A 23,039-nucleotide genomic window follows, 5' to 3' on the forward strand; every position below is an offset into this window, starting at 1 on the left:
ACGATAAAAAATAAAAACAAAAAAAAAAATATATATATATATATATATATATATATATATATATATATATATACTCTTGTTTTGTTTATTTTTATTTAACAATTTTATATTTTTTATTGAATGGGTCAAAAACAATCGAAATGTGGTCTATAAAAACTCTAGTAGCGCTGCACAGTTTGGGGGGGAAATATTCTGGTAAAAATTGCAAATTATTTATAAAAATTATTATAAATGTTGTTATTAAATTAAAATAAAAAATACTGTTTTAATGTTTCATTGTAGAATTAAAAATGAGGAATTACTGCATTTAAGAAAAATAATACAATAATTTTATTTTACATAACTGTAAAATTACAATACGGATATTTATGACTGTCTTAAATTTTTCATTTTCAAGTGCAAAACCATAGCACAGGTTTCAACATACTTCAGAGAGGTTACACAACTCACGAGCTGGACAAACACGTGTGTCTGTGTAACTGTGGTCAGCTGTATGCTAACGATGACGTGTGTGTGTGTCTGTCTGTTTCAGAGCGGCAATGGCCACTGCACCCTACAACTACTCCTACATCTTCAAGTACATCATCATCGGTGAGTGAATCAGCAGCAGTGAAGTGTTCAGTCGTGTGTTGTCAGGCTCTCATGTCTGCTCTCTCTCCACAGGAGACATGGGCGTAGGGAAGTCCTGCTTACTGCACCAGTTCACGGAGAAGAAATGTGAGTATGAGTGATTGTCAGGCTTTTCCTTCAGCATGTTAAGCACACGATGCAGATCAACATCCTGAGCCACACAAGCGAGCCTTGTGCTCTAAACAAACAGCCTCTGTAGTGTTTCCCACAGGATTTTGTGAGACTGTGGTGGGTGGTCCTCGATCCCTCTAGGGGGGTCCGGGGACATGGCCCCCCCGTAAGAGAATTGTGTACATTTTAAAGTTAAATTCATAAATCTGGTGCACTTTGAGAGTTCAAAATTAAGAGCTCCAACACAGGTTCAGTGTGCAAAGTAAAAGAAAAAAGCTGGTGAATGTACTTGTTCTTGAAATTTAAAGGGGACTCAACCCTCTTTTTAGTTGTGATATTGTGCAAAAAACGGGCAGTTGCTACTACTACAACAACTAAACATATTTAATAAAAAAAGCCATTTGAAATTAGAACCATCCACTGCATTTTAATCAAGATACAAAGATAAAACCTGCATGAAACAAAAACAGACAGGCTGAATGAGAACGCAAATTCACTATGACAGCAGGTGGCGCTTATGGATCAGCAGTGATAATAGGGGAAAAAATGCCATTGAAACTTTTGTAAAGTCAGTTCCCTTCAGAAATATATTCATATAAACCCCCAACCCAATATTTATATTTGTCTTCCGAACAGTGAGCTTGCTGTACCTGTACAGTATTTTCTCTGTGCGTGTCTGTTAATTTTAGGCCATGCTTGCAAGAGATAAACCCTTGAGCTTTTATTTTGATGGAAACTTCAGTTAAACTTTTATTTTGGCGGAAAACTCCGGCTTCTGTGAAAACAGGTTTACAAACATTACTAATTTAATGAAATACTGTAAACATTTGCCCATTAAAATGTTGAAAATTATGCATAACTGGTGGCCTTTGCGTTTCCAAACGCGCTAAACTCACAGCACATTCAATAACGGAGTTCACTGCATTCACTGTGACGGAAAACACCTGATCACGAGCTGATCGCGTGCGCAATATGCGCACTTCACTTTGAAACAAACAGTGCAAACAGACTTTATAAGTCATATTACGCTTTCGGTTTTAATTCGTTTGACGGATATTTGCCAAAGCAATGGCGTGAAACGTTAAAGAACTTTTATGTTATATGAGAAGTATAAATTAGGGATGCTCCGATCAGGTTTTTTTGCAGCCGATACTGAGTACCGATTTCTTGTCATGGTGATCGGCCGATACTGATGCCGATTCTGATGCTTCAAGCTTTATATAGACGGTTTCGTCGGCCGAAGTTAACTTCCGATCTGTGTTTGTTTATCAGTCTGGCTATGGCACCGGCTACAAACGCAGTTAAAGTTAAGGTGATGAGTAGACTGAAGTTGGGCTCAAGTGGTTGTGCTGTGGGGTGTTTCTCATACATTTATTTATTTGTGGCGCTCGCCACAATATCAAAACTGACAGATTTTCCAAAAGGATTTGTTGAATAAACATGAACACGTACTGCACGTTTAAAAATCAAAACAAGGTACGGCTGTTTTTATATTATTGTATTCCTGAAGGAAGACTATCTTTAGAAAATATTCGATGTCATTTTCATTTCATCGTGCATGTTATATGCCTGATAAAGCAGCGTTTGTGAGCTCAGCGCTGCTTTGTGTTTCTCTCGCTTTAAAGCACCTCCTGCTGGCAGAGAATGAATTTGCATTTTCAGTAAGTCCGTCTGATTTACGCAGCAAACATATTTTGCTTGTTATCAAAAATAATCTACTCTAGAGGGACTACTTAGCTGTTGTTATTGATTCTATTTGGAAATAGTAAACTGGGGGACAAAATAAATATTTAATAAAAAAAAAAACATTTAAACTCCTAAAAGAACTAATTGGAGTAGTTTGATGCAACTCATTAGGTTTAGTTTAACATTGTCCAATGTTAGAGAGAGGACAAAATAAATAGAAACATTTAAACTCTAACATGGAGAAGTCTGATGTAACACATAAGGTTTAATATTGTCCAATATAAGACTGAAGAGAGAAAAAGAAATAGAAACATTTAAACTACTGAAAGAACAAAACGGAGTAGTTCGATCACGGTTATATCCAGGGGCGCTGCGGATAATCCATGGGTCGGGTAATAAAAAATGCATTCTGATTATTTGTGGGTGGGTAAAATAAATCCTAAATGATGCAAATATTAACAACAATTTTTTTTATTTAAAATTTTTTTTTTTATGAGGCAGACGATTTTGTGTGTGTGTGTGTGTGTGTGTTCGTTCGCCTGATCGGGAAGTTGCAGTGACATTCCAGATAAAGTTTGAAAGGAGCAAAGCCTGTGTTAATGCTATAGAGTAGGCTAATATGGCCAAAGATATTTTGTTTTTTAAATAAATGTTCATTTAAAAGCAGCCCACGATCAGCGTATTGTTACCTTTATCCCTTACGGCTCCAACGAGGTTTTGTTCCGTCCTTCATGCTGTGCCAACTCACAAAAGGCTATTTTTAGCCAAGCAGCATGGAGAGCAGCTTCAGAAACATGCCAAGGCCTTGCTGGTATAAACCCAAGTCTATGGTATAAACACGAGCACTGACTAGAGCGGCCGCGATCAGCTCTGATTCCCGTGGAGCTGTAACGTGCCGCAGACGTGTGCAGTGAGGCACAGATCAGCTCTAACGTCACTGAATCTACTGTTAAAAATGAACCATCCATTCATCATATTATCATGCAAAACATACTCGACAAATAGCAAATTTTTCATTGTTTCTCGAAACGTCATAGCATTTCCACACCGGCGATTACATGACTGTGGCGCCAAATCATTTATGTCCCCACGCATCATGTACGTCGTCATCAAATTGTGATCGGTTCGTGAGATCGGCTAAGTGTAGTGAGTATCGATCGAGTCATAAAATGTGATTATCGGCCGATACCGATCTCCGGCCGATCGATCGGAGCATCCCTAGTATAAATATATCTTCGGTTTATTATGAAACTGTGGCGGGACAGATTAGACTGGGCCCACAGTCTAGTTCAGCGGTGGCGAACTCCGGTCCTGGAGAGCCGCAGCCCTGCAGAGTTCAGCTCTAACCCTAATTAAAACTCACCTGCCTGTAGCTTCCTAATAACCGTTCAGACCTTGATTAGCTTGTTCAGGTGTGTTTGATTAGGGTTGAAGCAAAACTCTGCAGGGCTGCGGCTCGCCAGGACCGACGTTCGCCACCCCTGGTCTAGTTAATGAATGGGAAACACTGCTCTGACTCCTGATGTTTCACATTCACAGAAAGTTTGTGTGAAATGACCAGCCTGTGACGGCTTGTTAAAGAGGTCATGACACACTTGTTTATTATTTTTGTCGCAGTGTAGACAAAAATAATACAGATGAATGTCGTTGGTTATAAATGGGAGATCGGGATGAACTAAGATGAGTGACAGCTTTTAATGATTTTTAAGGGAGTTTGTAAATGTGATACTGATTTAATACAATACAATTCAATAAACAAGAAGTTAATATTAAGTGACTTACATTGTCTGACTATAACACTATTGTCTGATTTTGCTCTATTTCGTCGTCGAAAATAGTTTAAAACAATGCCACAGCTCAGCCGCTGCGCATCTCCATTCAAACACAGCAGTGTTTCGTTTATGAATGAACATGCATTTCTGAACGAATCTAGTGAGTCAGTGATTCGTGATTACCCATTCATAAAGACAGTCACTTGATTCATTCCTGAATGAAACAGCTGTTCGAACGAATCAATTGAATGAATGATTCAGTGATAAAAATAAGTTTGTTTCATTTTTAAAGTATCTTTTCAGTTATTTAAATCATTTAATATTTCTATATTCAAAATGTTATATTTAAAACATTAATATCATCATGAATTTATGGATTTAATTGCACTCATTCCACTTCTGAGCCTCAGTAAATGTCTGAAAGTACACCAAGCCACTTTTGTGTTCTTCTGTGCCACCTCTACAAATTAATTTTGTTAATAGATGATTTCATTTGATTGGTAACTTATATTTCTTATTCTACTTGTTCTTATTCTGTCATTTTAATTTAAAAAAAATGTAAAAGCTTATAAAATATACTTTTTTAAGAATTTGACAAAAGATGACATACTTTTAATAAAGTTAGAGGAGTTTCATGCAGATATTTTTATGTATAGTTTCACAAAACTGAAAAACCAATTGTCAAACTATTCTGATTTTGCTTCAAATTTCAAAATTATGCAATCCAATTTAGATTAAAAACGGCTCATGTTGCATGTATGCAGCATCTTTGTTTGGATCATGATCCATTTTAATCTCTAATTTTAAAAGGAAAGAGCACAGACAAAGCCTTAGTTTGTTTATATGAAGATATTTCTTTTATTTGTGTTATTTATTTGATTTGAGGCTTGTTTTAAAATTTCAATTTAGTTATGTTATTTACATTTACATTATATTAAAATTTTGTTATTTAGCATACACTTTTATCCAAAGCAACTTACAAATGAGGACAATAAAAGCAATCAAAATCAACAAAAGAACAATAATATTATTATAGTGTTATATTTCAATTTCACAAAGAAATGTGCAGCATTTTGTCCAAGCAATAATAAAAGGACACATTTAATTTATAATTTGTCTTAAATCTCATTTTGTAAAAAAAATAATAATAATAAAAAAATCGTGACTCGAATCGTGAGTTGAGTGAGTCGTTACATCCCTACTAGGGATGCATGAAATGGAAGTCCGTTTTTCAAATGCATGTTATAGATCTTATTGTGAACAGTTCATCTGTACATACATTCCTTTTTTATGTTTTGACCTGGTAATGTTTAATCAAACTCGTTTATAAATTATATAGATTATAACTGAAACAACAGACTTGTCTCTAACCTTGCCTTTGAATCGCATGCTGTAAACCCTGAATACGAATAAATAACTCCTTTATAATACTAATCAGTTTTGTCTTCAAAATTTACATTTAAATGAATCACAATAAAAAATCTTGATAAGTTGACCTTTCAGTTTCACTTCCCTGTTTTTAACCCTCATTTTTCAAAGCAGCTTCACAGTAGGCTTGCTGCGATTGACTGTGTTAAGCCGCAACACCGGTTAAGTCACTTGCCCACCGCGTCACTGACCCCCACCGTCGTTTAGATTTTTTTATAGTAATAAAAATAATTTAGTTCAGTAAAAGAACAGACACTACAATTAAAAACTGAACGCGGCTGCTCAATGCAGCGTGCCGAACGATCGCATCACAGATCAGATTTCAATTATACAGTGAGGAGAGCGAGTCGAGCTGACTGACAAGAAGAGTGAGGTGACGTGAAACAAAAAAAACGAAACGCAAAAGCGCCTGTTTGGCAATATTTTGGATTTTTAAAAACCTGTTGACTTTTGCCGTTTATCTAAGGTAATTTTTTTTAAACATTCGTTTTTTATTTAATTGGTTCCACAGTGTTTGCTGATTTTTACTTTATTTAAACTTTGTGTCATTTATTTATTTGATTTGACATCAAGGTGTATGCCGTGCCTCCAAGCATTCTTACTCGTTTTGCTAATAAACGTTTCTTATTTATTTGGTTATATATAATACAAAGTGAAAGTAAAATGTTTTTGGCAATATTTAATAGCCAAGGAAAGCGAGGAAAAGAGGGAACGCCCCCGCCCCTACGGTGATACCGGTCGTCGATTAACCGGTGAAAAAATGTCCTCACCTACTTCACAGTGATAAACAGGAAAATCAGAACAGAATCAATGACACAAATTTCAGCTATAAAGCAGCTCTACAGAAGACAATAGTGTCATTATTAAGATCAGTTCAGTTCAATAACAGTGTTGATGTTGAGTGATGAAAGTAATGTGATTCTGATGCAAGTCAGTAGTTGTTGGTGTTCACCATGAACGCTCTGCTCTCCTCAGTCATGGCCGACTGTCCGCACACCATCGGCGTGGAGTTCGGCACCAGGATCATCGAGGTGAGCGGTCAGAAGATCAAGCTGCAGATCTGGGACACGGCAGGTCAGGAGCGCTTCAGGGCCGTGACGCGCAGCTACTACAGAGGAGCGGCGGGAGCGCTGATGGTCTACGACATCACCAGGTACGTCAGCCGAGTAACGCGGCTCTCATGCTGCTGCTGTCTCTAGCGATGGAAACACATGCTCTGTCTGTGTGTCATACAGGAGAAGCACATACAACCACCTGAGCAGCTGGTTGACCGACGCCAGAAACCTTACCAACCCCAATACTGTGAGTACAAGCAAAGTCTGGACTGGCAGGGCTCAGGGGTATGTAGGTTGGGCTTAAGGCTTTTTCACACTGAATGCAAAAATCTGGCGCGAATGTTCGGTGCAATGATGCTTTTGAATCAAAACAATGGTGTAAATAGTCCCTATGGGGATTTTCACACCAGGCACGATTATTCATGGCGTGAAAAAGTGATGTTTTTTTTTTTTTGTCTTTTCCCCCCGTTGCTCCGTGATGAAACGGGCCATTCAATTAGATTTGAGCCTAGATCATGTGCCCAGGGCAGCTAGTGGCACTGTTTCCAAAAACCAGTGTAAACAAACACCGAAGAAGAGTATCCCGAGAGAGAAGAGAGTGGATGATGAGTTCTTGTTATCATTGGTAACTGAGAACAGATTTATTCTCACATGTTCTTTATATAGAATATAATTTCTATTAATTCTCCACTGAATGGACTGTATGCACGGAGCTTTCTTTAGAACTTCCGCATTAAGATAAGCCAACTCTTAAACTTCCAGAGAAACGTCATTTGATGTTGTGGTACATATAGGTAGACTCTTAAGACCCTCACAGACCCTCTGCTTAGCAACACTCTCCTGCCTGGCTCTTGTCAGAAACTGAGAAACTAAATAATTGCAACACCGAAAATGATGAAAGCGGCATTAACATACAGTTTCATGTTATTTAACAACATATAATTTTATATGTTGAGCCTGGTAATCCCAGTGCCCAGACACTATCGTAACTATTTAAGCTAACGTTAGCTAGCGATGCTATCTTGTAAACAACATCATTATGGTATTCTTGATAATCGATAACTTGCCTTCATAGTAATGAGTATAACTGAATATGTACACAGGGTTGCAAACTTAGGTTGCCTGGCTGGAGTGAGATTAGTTACAGTTGTGCAGTAAAATTCACTTTAAAGATTAACTTTTCATTCAAAAAATGTGCCAAAAATGTGTCTCCTGGCGGAAAACAAAGACTTTTTAAGATGAAAATGACATGAAATGAGCATTATAACCAGTAGATGGCAGAAGAGGATCACTCATTATCAGTTGCCATTCCAACTCCCTAGTTTTTTTTCACATCTTGCTTTTGGATTTATTATAAAATGAATATTGTAACACATTTTAGTACTTTTACTGTACTGAAGTATAAAGTATAGCAAGTGCAGGAAGTCAGTCTCGTGTCATTTAAAAAAATAAATAATTAAGCTCAGACACCAACAGCATGAAAGGGTTAATTATTTACATAGCTAGTTAGCTACAAATTAAATAAGTTAATTATTAATGGTATAACAATTAAATAACAATGCATTCAATATTTTGAAATATTTTTTGATTTAATTTAAAAACTAAATTTTTAAGTTTTATCTTTAACTGTAGGAGCTGCTTAATACGTTCAGCCAATACAGACTTGCTGCTGTAGTTTTGTTAGTCTGAATTTAGTCTGAATCACTTAATGCTCAGGTTTATTTTAGCAATGCAACGCAACGCGTAAAAAGACAGTAGAAGTCATTATAATCCGTAATTATGTCCCCACTGGATGCAACAAATGCTTCGTTTATAATGGGTGTTAATGTTTTTGTCTCGTCGCTCCGGGACACGCAATCACAGTATGGTAAGGGGCGTAACATTTCCGTCACACGCTTGAGGTATTCGGCCAATCACAACGCACTGGATAGCCGGCCAATCACAGCACACCTCGCTTTTCAGACCGATGAGCTTTGTAAAAATCTACACGTTTCAGAAAGGCGGGGCATAGAGGAGAAACAATAATGTACAGTATGTGGAAAATAATGTTTTTTTAACCTTAAACCGCATAAACACATTGCATTACACCAAATACACCAAATAATGTTCATTTTAGCAACATCATATGACCCCTTTAAAGTGGGTTTTACGCAAAAACATTAATCACAATTTTCAAGAAGATTGATGCTAATTGTACCTCTAATTATATTTTAAGATTTATTCTTGTAAGCATTATAGATATTTTGTGTTTCTGGCGTAGAACCAAACTTTATTTATCTTAATTTAATGCTGTTGAGCAGCGGATGATGTTAAATCCATATACGAGATACATATCGATGGGAAATGCATTGTTTGTCGGCTCCATCTAGCGTGCAGGTGTGAGTTAGCAGATGGCGATCAATTGTTTCATGCTCGGTGTGAAACAATTCATTCGTGAAACAAAACCGTTCGTTGGCGTTTCGCCTCATTTTGAAGTAATCACAATTTTCAAGAAGATTGATGCTAATTGTACCTCTAATTATATTTTAAGATTTATTCTTGTAAGCATTATAGATATTTTGTGTTTCTGGCGTAGAACCAAACTTTATTTATCTTAATTTAATGCTGTTATACATATCGATGGGAAATGCATTGTTTGTCGGCTCCATCTAGCGTGCAGGTGTGAGTTAGCAGATGGCGATCAATTGTTTCATGCTCGGTGTGAAACAATTCATTCGTGAAACAAAACCGTTCGTTGGCGTTTCGCCTCATTTTGAATCACACTCAGTGTGAAACGGCCTTTAGGCTACGTAAATAAGCCATGTCTCAGCACTATAGCATTGTAGTAACATAAGGTTGGCCTCCATTGACTTAAGCCCGGGACACCAAGTCGACCATTGGTCAATGTTGGGCCATCGCCAAGCGTCTGTTGGACTAGTTTTTTTGGTTTGTTCCACGTCAGCTCTCGTCGGTCTCACGTCAGCAGCAGTTTGCCCAATTCAGCATGTCGAGTCGGTGAGAGTGAGAACTGGATGCAAAAAGTGATGAAAACGAGCAAGCAAGTCAAGACGGCACAGACAGAAATGTTACGTTATCTCACCCGAGCATTTCAATACACAAATATTTTCATAACACGAGCCTCATAAAATGAAGAAAATGATCAACATAACTGATATTCAAAATAGTAAGCAAGCGCTGCTTACGTTTCAGATATCTGCGTTTATCTCATACATCCTTGTCTCAATTTCTCCTTTTGAATGACAAATATAGACTATTGACACCTACTGATATAGACAGTTAAGTCCAGACATGCTAGTTTGCAGTCGGCTGTAGTCTGTGCAGTGTGCTCAGGCACAGATTTTTGGTCCAGACGCGAGGCCACAACACGGTCAGCTTTCTTCGCCGCTAGTTCTATGAAGTCGGCATGGTGTGTCCCAGGCTTAAAGGGCAATGTACTGATAGCATAGCCTAGAAACCACAAAAACAACAGCCACATCTGCATGAATAAGTCATATCTCAGCACTATATCATAGTAGTAACATAGGGTTGAGCTCTGTTGACTTAGGGCACTGCGCAGTATTGATAACATAAGATCTACCTTGCAAGCTCTTACGCCAAGCTGTGCCAGCAGGTTTTGTTGGTTGGGTGCGGGTGCGATTGACAGGTTGAGGGTGGAGTTTATTGTTGGTTTGGCTCAGAGAGGTTTCTCTGGTGTGTTTGTGCAGGTGATCATACTCATAGGAAACAAAGCGGATCTGGAAGCGCAGCGGGACGTGACGTATGAGGAAGCTAAGCAGTTCGCTGAAGAGAACGGTGAGTGAAGCGTATGTCTGTCACATGACAGATCACACGACACTGTTCTGATTTCACGCTCGTTTGTGTTCACAGGTCTGCTGTTCCTGGAGGCCAGCGCTAAAACGTGAGTTATTCCAGCAGCTCCAGCATTATGGATGGGACGTGTGCAGTGAAAACGTCACATATAAATCATCAGAGAATGCGTTTATTAACAAAGCCAGACGTCAGAAACATATCCGTCTGTACACGTGTATTTATGAGGAAAACCCATTGTTACAGACACTGAAAAGCAGCACTTACCTGAATATGGAAGGGCAGATAAAATGCTTTAAAAATGTTCACAGAGATGAACTTTGAATATTAATAATAATAATGTTAAATAGCACATTTCTGACACCAATTCCTCCTATGACCTCTACCATACTCTATCCATCCATAGCAACTAGCCAGAACACCCTAGCAACCAGCTTTAACACATTGCTAGCTTGTTCCTAATGTTATATTCCCATGCTTATAACGTTTTTGTATGTTCTTATATGTTGTTGTTGTTTTTTGCATGTTGCTTGTATGTTCCTACCGTTTAAGCATGTTGTTAGCATGTCATAGCATATGAATAGGATTGTGCAAATTCATTAGAATCAGCCACCAGTTCAGCAAAATGTCATATATTTATGAACTGTCAGAGATTGTGCTGGAAAGCCTGAATTCACTTTTTTAAGTCTGAAAGTTTTAAAGCCATGCAGTCTCTGATGGATAGAATGTTACAATATTAGCACGTTGCTAGCACATTCATGTTAATAACATGCTTATAATGTTTTCACACATTGCTCATATGTTCCTTCCTAACATGTTGCTAGCATGTTTTAGCACATTGCTAAAGCACATTTAGCACGTATTGATAACATTTTAATAGTATGATTATAACGTTTTCACAAAACGCTTGTTTTAGCTGTTGCTAGTGTATTTGAATGTTTTCTTAAGTTTTAGCATGTTGCTAGTGTTTTAACATGTTGTGTTTTAGCATGTTGCTAGTGTTTCAACCTTTTCTTAGCATGTTGCTAACATGTTTTATCATGTTCCTAGCATGTTGCTAGTGTGCCACCTCATAGAAAAGTCACGTTTTCTCAAGCCATCAAGTTTGTCTTGATCTTTTATTTTTATCTAGAATTTTTTTTTCTTGTTCCCTTAATCTCATGTGAGTGTATAGATGCTAACCGTGTGTTTGTGGTCACAGAGGTGAGAATGTGGAGGATGCGTTTCTGGAAGCAGCCAAGAAGATCTACCAGAACATTCAGGACGGCAGTCTGGATCTAAACGCGGCCGAGTCTGGCGTGCAGCACAAACCGTCAGCGCCGCAGGGCGGCCGGCTCACCAGCGAACCACAGCCGCAGAGGGAAGGGTGTGGCTGTTAATGACCTTCATCCTCCACCCCCCCACCACAACCATCCTCCTCTTCCTCTATCTCACACACACGCTCGCGGCCTCGGCCTGTACCAAAGAGCCGCGGGAACCACAGAGGGGAGGAACACGGCTACATGCGCTCATTTCCTCCTCCTGTCTCTCTTCATCTGTCCGTCTTCTCTCTCTGGTCAGTGTGTTCTTACGTTCCCATCCTCACCTTCCTCTGACTGCACCACTGCTCATCTCGTCACACACACCAGTTCAGCTTCTTTTTATTGATTGATTTTATAGCTCAACAATGTGACATAACAGAAATAAGACCCACACTGAAGGAAGTGGCCAAACGTGTGACATGGATTCATAATCCAACGTGCTGCTGCGGCATGGGTTGTGTTAGGATCATTTTAAGAACATCAAATGCGTATCTGCTGCCATTTTTCCAACCGTATGAGAGTCAATGTGGTTGTGAAAATCTGTTTGGGTCGGTCACCAACAGGACACCTGTCTGACGCTCCTGCAGATAAAAAGCACTAGGTTGAGTGTGCAAAATAATGCATCTCAGTTTTATATGCAGCTGTGCTCAGAATAATGCATTTCATTTTTTTTATTCATCTGTAAATGCGCAGTGGTCGCATTGGTTCCACTGATCCCAGATTTAAAACCTAATGAAGCGTCTCCTGTTGCAATCACGTGCATGTTCATATGCGAGCGCATGTAGAGTCAGTTTGGGTCGGACAGCTTTATGAATCAAAGAGAATTTACGGAAAGATTCAATCTTTCATCGCTCCCATCTCCTCTTCTGCTCCATCATATCAACATTGATTCCTCTGTCCTCAACACCATTATTTTATGTTGCCTTATTGTTATTATTCATGTTAAAATTATTACTACCACCGTTTAATCAACTAGCTCAACATGCAGTTCAGACCGGAGTTAATAAACAAACGGCTTTACAACAGTGCTACTGTTTTTGTATAGATCTATGAAATGTGATGGAAATGGCTCCAGTCAGTGCATTGGCTTGTATATTAACAGCACCACCGCAAACTTCCTCTGAAGCAGCTTCTGTGTCTTAATTCAGTGTATGTACCATATGAAATCGTCTCTGATTCAGCTGCTGTAAATAAGGCTGTATCTGTTGATGTAACGAGCACTGACTCCTCACTCAGCGTGTACATCACAAACTCTCACACATCCAGCTGAAGAGACAGGAGGCAAATTCTCCTACAGAAAGTCTTAAAAATGGAGATCAGATCATGACTGATCTAAAGCAGGCACTAGTGCTTTTGAACTGTCGGAATCTGCGATCTGAAAGACTGTGCTGTTCACGAGCAAAAACAGTACATATGTATAAACTTTGTTGGAGCTGTGCTAACGTTTGAAAATCTGTTCTTGTGTGTATATGATTTTAAAATGTTGACATTTTGATTTTAATGACAATAAAAATGCTCTAGACAGAAAGTGTTTCTGCTTCATTTTGAATTGACGTTTAAAATGAAGATGAACCACAAACACATGCAAAAGCACGTTTGAATAGAGAGCAGACAACATGAACACGCTGACAGAAACAAACTACGTTGTTCAAGTAGCAAAATTGCTTTGTATTTTTTGCAACAAAAATTGCACCAAGGTTACAGGACGAATCAACTAAAAATAAGTGATGTGTATTTACAAAGACAAGCAATTAGTCTACAAAAGGGTGAAGCTTGAATACAAATTTAAAAGTAGTGGCATGATTTTAAGAGAAAAAAAAAACATGAAATGTCAACACTGGTAGTACCATGTTGAATTAAAGGCAGCTTGTGGCTGGCCTCCTCCTCAGGCGTCGCAGTCTAATGGCAAAGTGTTGGAAAAGACAAAGTAATACTTAAAACAACTGCATTATTTCAATTACACAAGCAAAACACGAAAGTTCTATTAAATGAGAATCATGGCTTGTGGTCATTGGATAAAGCTGCTCCATTCAAGTCCGTGATCCCGGAGCACTTCTGTCAGTGGTGTGTGGAAAACCTTTGAAATGGCATCAAGTGGTAACAGAAGATCTTTCAGAGGACATTACAAAAACATCTATACATATACTGTTTCTGAAGCGCCGATTCTCACTGCCAGGTCTTTCTCCTTGAGACAGTAGTGTTTCATTCGCTGACCAATGATTCGTGTTCAGCGAGTCTCTTTAAGGCAACTGTAGTTTTGGAACGGCATGTATGTAGTGATTGTGCTGTAGGAACACGTTCAAAACCCTTGACGGGCCTGGAAAAGGTGAGAAAACCGAATTAACGACCCCATCAGTGAAATATCAATCATGGCACAGTGTTGGAATCATACAATACTTGATCAGTCGGTTTGAAGTTCCTCATATCACAGGGACCGTTCACATCTCGCAACAAAGCCCTTTCTTGACCAACCACACAAAGAAAACTAAGCTGGACACATCAATAAACAGTCTTTATCAATACTATGATCATGAATGTAATCAAAAATATATTTTGATCCCTTAAAAAGGTTGAAAAGTGTGAGGCACATGAGGTGTTTTTCTGTCAGTCATCTGCAATGCTGAGATAATGCTGTCTTTAACAAATACTTTGAGAAAATGCAGAGAAGAAAAGTCAAGGAATTGCAGACAAAGACTTGTAAAAAAAATCAAGTCACTAAGGCTTGGACCTGGGCTACCTTAAAATCTCCAAACAGATTCTGGAGGAACATTACTGGTTCCCCTGCATTTGTGCACAGTAATGAGACACTGAATCGTTCTTAAATGTTCATCTATTTGGCATGAGAAAAGCTGAGGTGGGTCCAATGGAAATGTATGTCACGCCACAGCCAACCCAGAGAAGCCCCAGACACGTAGATATCAGTTCCATCTATGCTCTTCTCCGCTACCTCTGAACAATGTCACTGATCTCCTTGACAGAGGAAAGCAGCTTTGAAAAGTCTTGTGGTGTGTTGGCCCCCCCAGTGGCAGCAGGGCAGATCTGCAGCTCGCGCAGGCTGCTCTCCAACTTATTGATGGCTTCGCGGAAAGCGAACTTGTTGCGCATCTGCTGGATGGACTCGACAAAGCTCGCGCAATACTTGGACAGATTCTTGCCAGCTTCCAACACTGCACTGTGGCTGCCGGTTTGCTCTGAAATGCGGCCAATGGCAGCTCGCAGGAGCTCCGTGCTCTCCAAAACCATCTCGCGTGTGATGCAAGAGTTGGAGAGTCGCTCCGACGGCTGCCGCGTTTTCCTTAGCGAGCGGCGAGTCGTCATGAGGGGAATGAAGTTGGATCCTGGGTCACCAACAGCCGATCCCGTTCCCATCCCTGGTAGCTGACTGCTTGGGGATGTAGAAGAGGTCTTTGGGGGCTGCACTTTCGAGGTGTTTTTTGGCAATTTTTTGCCACTTTCTTGGGAAAGACTTGTGCCCCTGCCTTGTTCTGTGGATCCAGGAGTTGGAGGGTTTTGTTCAGAGGAGCCTTTGACTTTGGTATCTGAAGAGATATCAAAAGTGGGACTCCTCGAAGACTTTCCAGATTTGGCACTAGAGACAGGAGGTGGAGGAGGAGCCGGTTTAGGTTTTGCAAACTTCCCCTTCTCTCTGTCTCTTTGTCCAGGGACTTCAGAAGAGTTCTTGAGCCTACGAGGTCTGCATTCATCACCAGATGTTCCCAGAGGTGGAAACACATTGGGCTTGAACAGCTCTGCTTGCAAGGCACTTGTTTTGGAGCTTTCCATCTGCACATGTGGCCGACGGGTGAGCTTAGGTGTCAGAGTCAAAGGACTTGATCCAGGACTAGACTCTGAGTCCTTAAACACTTCGTCAGGTGCATCCTCTGTTTTCTTGGGAAGGCGTGGTGGTGGGGTAAGGGTGCCACCACGTGGCATGCAATCTGCTTTCTTGCGTGGCAGAGCCGGCTTGCCTCCAATGGTGCCCGAGTCAAAGTGAGATGACTGGATGTCACGCGGCAGGGTGACAGACTTCCACTCAGTGCGTTCGGACCCTGGAGGCATGCTAGAGGTGGAAGAAGACCTTAGGAAGCGCTTGGAGTTTGACATAGGATCTTCTTCTGCAGGTGGAGTTGTGGCAAGTTTCCCTCCGCTACCCGATGTTGTGGCCGTGCCCTTTTTCCGTGAATGAGAAGGGAAGAGCTGACCAGGATATACTGGGGCTCCATTGGTGACTCCGACAGCCGTGGTATTGTTGGAGCTGACCAATTTGGAAGGGTCAATGCTGTGCAAGGCATCATTTGTGGAAGCCCCGTTGTTGAAATCATCTCTGCAGTCGGGACCCAGTCCTCTACGATCCAGGTGCCCATCCATCTTACCAAAGGAGCTGCTGCGCTTTGGGGGTGCCGGGGCGGTTCTCTTCTTTTTCTTGATTAAACTGAATGGATTCATTCTGAACTTATCTTTATCTTTAGCTAGGAGGCGATCATCTTCGTTCAAGTTACTATCAAGGACAGGCCTCGGGAGCATCGGGGGCCCAGCTACCTCAGCCTCTGCTGCATCTGGAAAGGGTAAAACTTTATCAGTACAATTGCCCATTGCAGAAAGCAACTCAGAATTAACTGTGAATATTGGGAGAGTAAAACTTACCTGGACTGTCACCATCCCTACTGTCCATATGTCTTCGTAGTGTCCTCGTCTTAGTGGGAAGTTCTGGTGCCTGCTGTAATGGACCCAGTGTCAGCTTCTTACCTTTTTTCCCCAATTCTTTCTCCACCTCTGCAACCCATGAAGATTGAAGATGAGCCACGAGAAAAGTACACGCAAAACTCTCTAAACCTCCAGAGACAAAGTCTTACCATCGGAGATACTGGACTCTTGAAACATTGTCTCAAACGCCTGGTGAGTTTCAGCAAAAGAAGGCCGCTCTGCAGGGTTCCATCTCCAACCTAAAGATAGAGACACTAAAGTCAGTCCAAAGGGCAACTAAAGACTTGTATTAATTGCTTAATTGTAACCATATTGTTCAAATACTTTAGCTTGTCTACTTTTTGCTCCTTGGATTTTCTTCAGCGATCTGATGAGCTACTTACATGCCCTCATGAGCTCATAGACTTTCTCTGGGCATCCTTCGGGTCTGTCCATGCGGTAATCTTTCTCTAGTAGCTCGTACACTTGGGACAAGTCAATTCCAGGATATGGAGACATCCCGTAGGTGGCAATTTCCCAAAGCAGGACGCCAAATGCTAAAGAGTTCAAGCAAGAATTTTAGTTTTACCCATAAGATAACAGGGAGTGTTTAATTGATTTTTGCTTACCCCACACATCTGACTTAATGGAGAATTTGTTATAGGCCAGACTCTCGGGGGCAGTCCATTTAATGGGAAACTTGGCTCCTACATGGGCTATGTAGGTTTCTTCCGTCATCAGGCGACTCAGTCCAAAATCTGCCACTTTAACCAAGTGGTTTTCCCCAACTAAGCAGTTACGGGCAGCCAGATCCCTGAAACAAGAACCAGGTCTTAACTGGAAACGTGTCACTTCCTACAAATACCATGTTGTCCCTTATCCTTGTCCTGTAATGTTTAGTAATTTTTAGTTCACAGAATCATAAGACTAGAATGGACACGATATAAACAACGCAATAAATAGATTTTGTAAACTACCTGTGAAGGACCTGACACATTCTGATGGTGCTCTACATGTTTCTGCAATTGACTTTTTTACACGGCTATTCAGTTATCTTGTGTGCTTCTTTTAGTAAATCAGGCCGAGAGAATGATACCACTGCCTAAATAGACAATTTAATTATTGTTTGTCAAAGTGCTATAAAACCTGTTCCAACTAGTGTGAATACCCTTCTGTCTGATAAAGCATCACTGAGAGAAAGGCTCAAGGCAGAAACTCAAACTATACACATCAAGCTACTATAAACAGAATAGTATGAAGAGCCAAGACATTGAATATTTAATAACAATTGACTGGATTTATTACAAACGCAGCACCTACAAGCGTGTAGGTGTCACATCTACACTGCAGAAGATCTTGCTCACCTGTGGATGAAGTTCTTCTTCTCCAGGTACTCCATGGCAGAGGAGATCTGCGTGGCCATGTAGAGCAGCACCACAGCATTGACCTCCTCATGATCACATTCACGCAGGTAATCCAGCAGGTTTCCATGAGTCATGAACTCAGTGATGATATAAAACGGAGGTTCCCGTGTGCAGACACCTGACATAAGAGAAAAACACAGGACATCAGCAGCACTCTCCTTCATATCCTTCAGGATCATCACGTCTCTTTGTGAAGGAAACTTCATTTAGAAACAAATTCCTCCTGAAAATCAGTGGTCGATTCATGTTTCAGCCCAAAAGCTAAAAAAAATAGACCTACAAATTCTGCATGAAGAACTTACTGGTTGAAGGTGGTGGATTTGTTACAAAAGTGCTGCTTTGATGACTTTTATTACCTTCCCTCTCATTTAACTAAGGAATAATATTCAGTTAAGGCTGTTTCTTGTGACTTTTCTCTCTTTAAAATTAGGTATTTGTAACAACTATGAAACGATGATGATCCTTATTTCATGGTAAAGTTATCTCTAAATTGGACTAATTTATGAAACAAGTGTGATGTTTAAGAAAGGGACTTCATGTCTTCATCTAGTGTGTGTGTTTTAATTTAAAATAAATGTAATCGAGGAGTCAATTCCATCAACTCCTAAAGATGAAGTCGAAGTCGATTCCCAAAAATTCATCAAACAACCCTGATGAACTGGCCCTTTACCGCTCAAACCTTTTTATGAAAATTGCTTTTAAATGCAAATTATAGAAACAAATATCTACTGTCCACTAATGTATTACTGTGGCACATTGCATTTATACAGTAATTTGATGTGTTTGGGTAATTTGAAAATGTTAGCACTTTACATTTTGTACATCATACTTCTGAGCTTGGGTGCCATGTACGGGACGTGAACTCCATTACGGATTAAAAAGAGGAACAAAAAACAAGGTAAGAGATCTTTAGGCATGTGAAAAGTGTGTGGTTAATGCATTGGCTACCATTGTGTCTCCCACTGAATGTTGTGTTAGGTGCCAGACAGGTAAAAAAAAGAATAGAAGGAGACCCGGGTTCCATTGTCTGTTTGTTCACATGCATCTATCAGATTGGGCGCTGCTTCCGGGTGGCAGAGTTATGCAAATCACATCAATAACACCCATTTCATTAAAAGGAGAGTAATTTATTTAAAAAATATTTGAAAATACTTTGTGACTAGTGTGAGAGAGGGGGTACACAGAAGGGCATTTATGCCTCGTTTCCACTGAGAGGTACGGGTCAGTACAGTAAACAGTACGGTATGATTCAGGACAGTACACCCTGATCCAACTTGCGTTTCCACTGCCAACAATACCCTTACTTGAGGCGTGGTGTATGCCGGAAAGTTGCGATCAACATCATTCTCCCACGAAGAAGAAAGTGTGGCGTGTGAAAATATAAAATTATAAAATACAGTTATATTTTTTGTGTTTGCACACTCTGATGTAAACAAGCCCAAAACGCATGAGCAGCATGGTGGAAAAAGTGAAGGAGACGCTTCATTCCCCTTGTAGCACGCACTAGTGACAATTCTCTGTCAACCAATCAGTGTTCCACCGTGAGTCTAGTTGCACCCTTTAGGTATTGGACTACTGTGCTAGGTACCCCAACGGAAGGGTCCCAAAAAAGTGGTATGGTTTGCTATTTTGGTACCATTCAAAACTTCTGACAATGGAAACGGAAATAACTGTGTTCCGTACCGTACTGCTCGGTGGAAAAGAGCCATAAATGCCTGGAGGGGGTATGCGACTGTAAAAAGTTTGAGAACCACTGATTTAGATCAATTCACTAGAGGACCTTCCTGACCCATCCCATCTATGTTTGATCAGATATATAAATGCAGGACCAAGCCCCAAATATGATGCCAATGCCTGAGAATGCGATACGGTTTAGCGTCAAATCACAAAGACTGCGCTGTAATTACAAACACATTACTTTTTTTTTTTTTTACTATTTTGAAATACTTTTCAGTCCAATAGCATTACATTTCTTTATTAATTAAATTTTTATCATTTGATAATAAATAAATAAAAATTAGATGCATTTCCCCAATTTGTTAGCTTTAGTCCCTGTACAAATGTATAAAACTATTGCACCCGAAGAGTCATACAGTGTGCAGCACAGAAGAAACACTGCACTCACCTAACAGCTGCACTAAGTTTGGGTGCTTGATTTCTTTCATGACTGCAGCTTCTTTTAAAAACTCTTCCACTTCCATTGTGTCCTCCTGCACAAAAGAAAAAAACAATTCACATCCATCCTTCACTGTTTTATGCTCAAAACTGTATGATTTAGATGAGAATTTTTATGCTCTAGCATAAAAGAGCAGCAGAGAAAAACAATGCTAAATGTGGATAATTTGACCGTATTTTCATTGTATTCATCTGTCATGTGATAGAAGCTCATCAAATTAGACAGATGTGAACATGGAGATGGCCTCATCCTCAGAAAGCATGAACAAAACTACACGAGGTCAAAGCAAACACCACCCACATGCCATTAAGCAGGTGTGATGCGTTCTCGATGTCTGAGAAGCTCCAGTCTTTGAGTCTCTATTTCACTGACCTTTAGTGTTTTGACAGCCACAGTTAGGTTGTATTTCTTCCAGACACCCTCATACACCTCTCCATACTGCCCTCCGCCCAGCTTGTGTTTCATGGTAATATCAGTGCGCTCCATCTCCCATTTGTCATAGTTGGGTGAGACGCCATAGATGGTGGGCTTATTGCGTTTGGGCGCTGGGTAATGCAGCGTCGTGATCAGACCATCGGACACTGTGGAATGATGGTGAACCAACTCTGCCAGCGTGTTGAAGCGGCTCTCCGACGACACATACAGCTGCAGGGCGAGAGACACGAGAGCGTGAGCATGATAATGGGCACAACCAGCCTCACGCCAGCCTACAGATGCTCAAAAAGGAGCAGAAGTGACAATACACAAGTTAAAAGCTCCATGCTGTCCCGTGATCAAACGACTAGCCGCTGAACCCAGGACAGACTGTGAGGTACTAATGCATTAAAGTCACCATGAAAACAAAATGGGACTATTCTAATTTTTAAGGAATATGCAAGATTTATTATAAATGCTTTATCAGTGCACATCATTTTTTTTAAAATTCATGTTTTCTCTTAATCTTTAAGCAGCCTGTCAATGCACAGGTCTGAAGTAGTAATTTATGCCGTATTGATTACTTATAGCCAATACTTACAGTGATTTTTTATGTCCAATAACCATTATTTTAACACGATTTAATGCTTGTTTGCACAATGACAGCTAAATAAACCACTGGACTGCAACAATAAAAACAAGCACATGTTGATATGTTCCTTTCACTTTCAGAATTCATGTTTTGGACTTGGAAGTTTTAAAATGATTGCGAGTATGAATTGTTGTTACAGAATTTCCCACTAACATTTTGTGCTCTGTTGAGTGGATTCTTAAACAGCTCTGATTGGCCAATTGTGTTCACACGCTGAAATTGTGTTCTCCCATGTGTATCTATCGGTGTAAGCGCTCAGTGAAGAGATGATCACTGTAGCCAATCACAGACATATCTGTGCAGTACAAAAACACAATGGCTAATCAGAGGTGTTTGAGAATCCGCAAAATGCTAGCAGGAAATGCAGGTATCGTCACATTTGAAAAATTTCAGTAGCGACATTGGTAGTTTTGACAACACTAATTACAAGTTAAAAACAGCACAGGAATTTAGGAGTGATGCGTCACGTGTCAAAGAAAGTAACATTCGAGAGTGTTACACTGTTTCCTCTTCAAAATCCTAATTTCTGTGTGAATGCATTAATGAGGTTTCTTTAGTGAATTCATGCGTGTTTAAATGCACCTTTTTAATACTTTATTGGTGTCATTACTGCATTTTTAATATTTTCATCCATATGCTTCAGATGTGGCAGGAGGGTCAAGAAAACTTGGTTTCATGTCATGTTAATCTGTCAAGTGTCCTGAATGGAGTTATATGATACTGGCTGTATTTACATTTTACATTATATTTAGTCATTTAGCAGACGCTTTTATCCAAAGCGACTTACAATAAAAATAACAATAAAGACAATAAAAATACAATAAAATAAACAATAAAACACAATAAAAGCAGTCAAAACTAACAAAAGAGCAACAATATATAAGTGCAAATGACAAGTCTCGGTTAGCCTAACGCAGTACACGTAGCAAGGTGTATATACAGTGGGTACGGAAAGTATTCAGACCCCCTTAAATTTTTCACTCTTTGTTATATTGCAGCCATTTGCTAAAATCATTTAAGTACATTTTTTTTCCTCAATGTACACACAGCACCCCATATTGACAGAAAAACACAGAATTGTTGACATTTTTGCAGATTTATTAAAAAAGAAAAACTGAAATATCACATGGTCCTAAGTATTCAGACCCTTTGCTCAGTATTTAGTAGAAGCACCCTTTTGATCTAATACAGCCATGAGTCTTTTTGGGAAAGATGCAACAAGTTTTTCACACTTGGATTTGGGGATTCTCTGCCATTCCTCCTTGCAGATCCTCTCCAGTTCTGTCAGGTTGGATGGTAAACGTTGGTGGACAGCCATTTTTAGGTCTCTCCAGAGATGCTCAATTGGGTTTAAGTCAGGGCTCTGGCTGGGCCATTCAAGTGCGTTCTTTTCGGCTCATTAAAGATGAATCTTGCAGCGGAATTTTGGATTAATTGTAGAGGTTTGATAGAAGTTGCTGGAAAACCTGCCAAGAGAGCATTGCAATAGTCCAGCCTGGACAGAACAAGAGCTTGAACAAGGAGTTGTGTTGCATGTTCTGAAAGAAAGGGCCAGATCTTCCTAATGTTGTATAAAGGAAATCTGCAGGACCGGGCAGTTTTAGCAATGTGGTCTGAGAAATTCAGCTTATCATCAATCACAACTCCAAGGTTTCTATTAAGTTATGGTTGATGAGCCTAACTGGATGGTGAATAATAATATGGCTGTATAATAATTAAAAACAGCTATCCTTACTAATTCTAAAGGTTTAAATCAAGATTGTACATTTTAAAAACGCAGATCTTCCACCTCAGGTTAAATGTGAACTGTTGTGCTGAAATGGCGTCTCAGACTCATTCCTGACGGCTTACACTGGAGATTCCAGCAGGGAAGTGTGTCGCGGCCTCATGCGGAGCCTGT

The 23,039-nt window shown here is 39.9% G+C and overlaps 2 protein-coding genes across 4 annotated transcripts in view; one reads left to right on the plus strand and one right to left on the minus strand.

Moving 5' to 3' along the window:
• rab14l (RAB14, member RAS oncogene family, like) overlaps nt 1–12,808 on the plus strand; it is a 23,720-nt gene extending 10,912 nt beyond the window's left edge. Inside the window, exons 2-8 of the mRNA XM_016289138.1 lie at nt 533–591; nt 664–717; nt 6,603–6,780; nt 6,863–6,929; nt 10,387–10,474; nt 10,550–10,580; nt 11,691–12,808. Coding sequence (XP_016144624.1) covers nt 540–591; nt 664–717; nt 6,603–6,780; nt 6,863–6,929; nt 10,387–10,474; nt 10,550–10,580; nt 11,691–11,868 — 648 coding nt within the window. The 5' untranslated portion in view covers nt 533–539 and the 3' untranslated portion in view covers nt 11,869–12,808. The remainder of the gene's footprint in view (nt 1–532; nt 592–663; nt 718–6,602; nt 6,781–6,862; nt 6,930–10,386; nt 10,475–10,549; nt 10,581–11,690) is intronic.
• A 799-nt stretch (nt 12,809–13,607) lies between these two features.
• Nucleotides 13,608–23,039, minus strand: part of abl1 (c-abl oncogene 1, non-receptor tyrosine kinase) — a 45,825-nt gene continuing 36,393 nt past the window's right edge. For all 3 annotated transcript variants that reach the window (XM_016289135.1, XM_016289136.1, XM_016289137.1), the window contains 8 exons: nt 20,446–20,718; nt 20,023–20,107; nt 17,838–18,015; nt 17,103–17,287; nt 16,878–17,030; nt 16,644–16,733; nt 16,435–16,563; nt 13,608–16,346 (listed from right to left, as the gene is read on the minus strand). In XM_016289135.1, the coding sequence (XP_016144621.1) occupies nt 14,734–16,346; nt 16,435–16,563; nt 16,644–16,733; nt 16,878–17,030; nt 17,103–17,287; nt 17,838–18,015; nt 20,023–20,107; nt 20,446–20,718 (2,706 nt within the window). In that variant the 3' untranslated portion in view covers nt 13,608–14,733. The remainder of the gene's footprint in view (nt 16,347–16,434; nt 16,564–16,643; nt 16,734–16,877; nt 17,031–17,102; nt 17,288–17,837; nt 18,016–20,022; nt 20,108–20,445; nt 20,719–23,039) is intronic.

This window comes from Sinocyclocheilus grahami, unplaced genomic scaffold (assembly GCF_001515645.1).
Source record: "Sinocyclocheilus grahami isolate Dianchi unplaced genomic scaffold, SAMN03320097.WGS_v1.1 scaffold241.1, whole genome shotgun sequence".
Classification (NCBI taxonomy): Eukaryota; Metazoa; Chordata; class Actinopteri; order Cypriniformes; family Cyprinidae; genus Sinocyclocheilus; species Sinocyclocheilus grahami.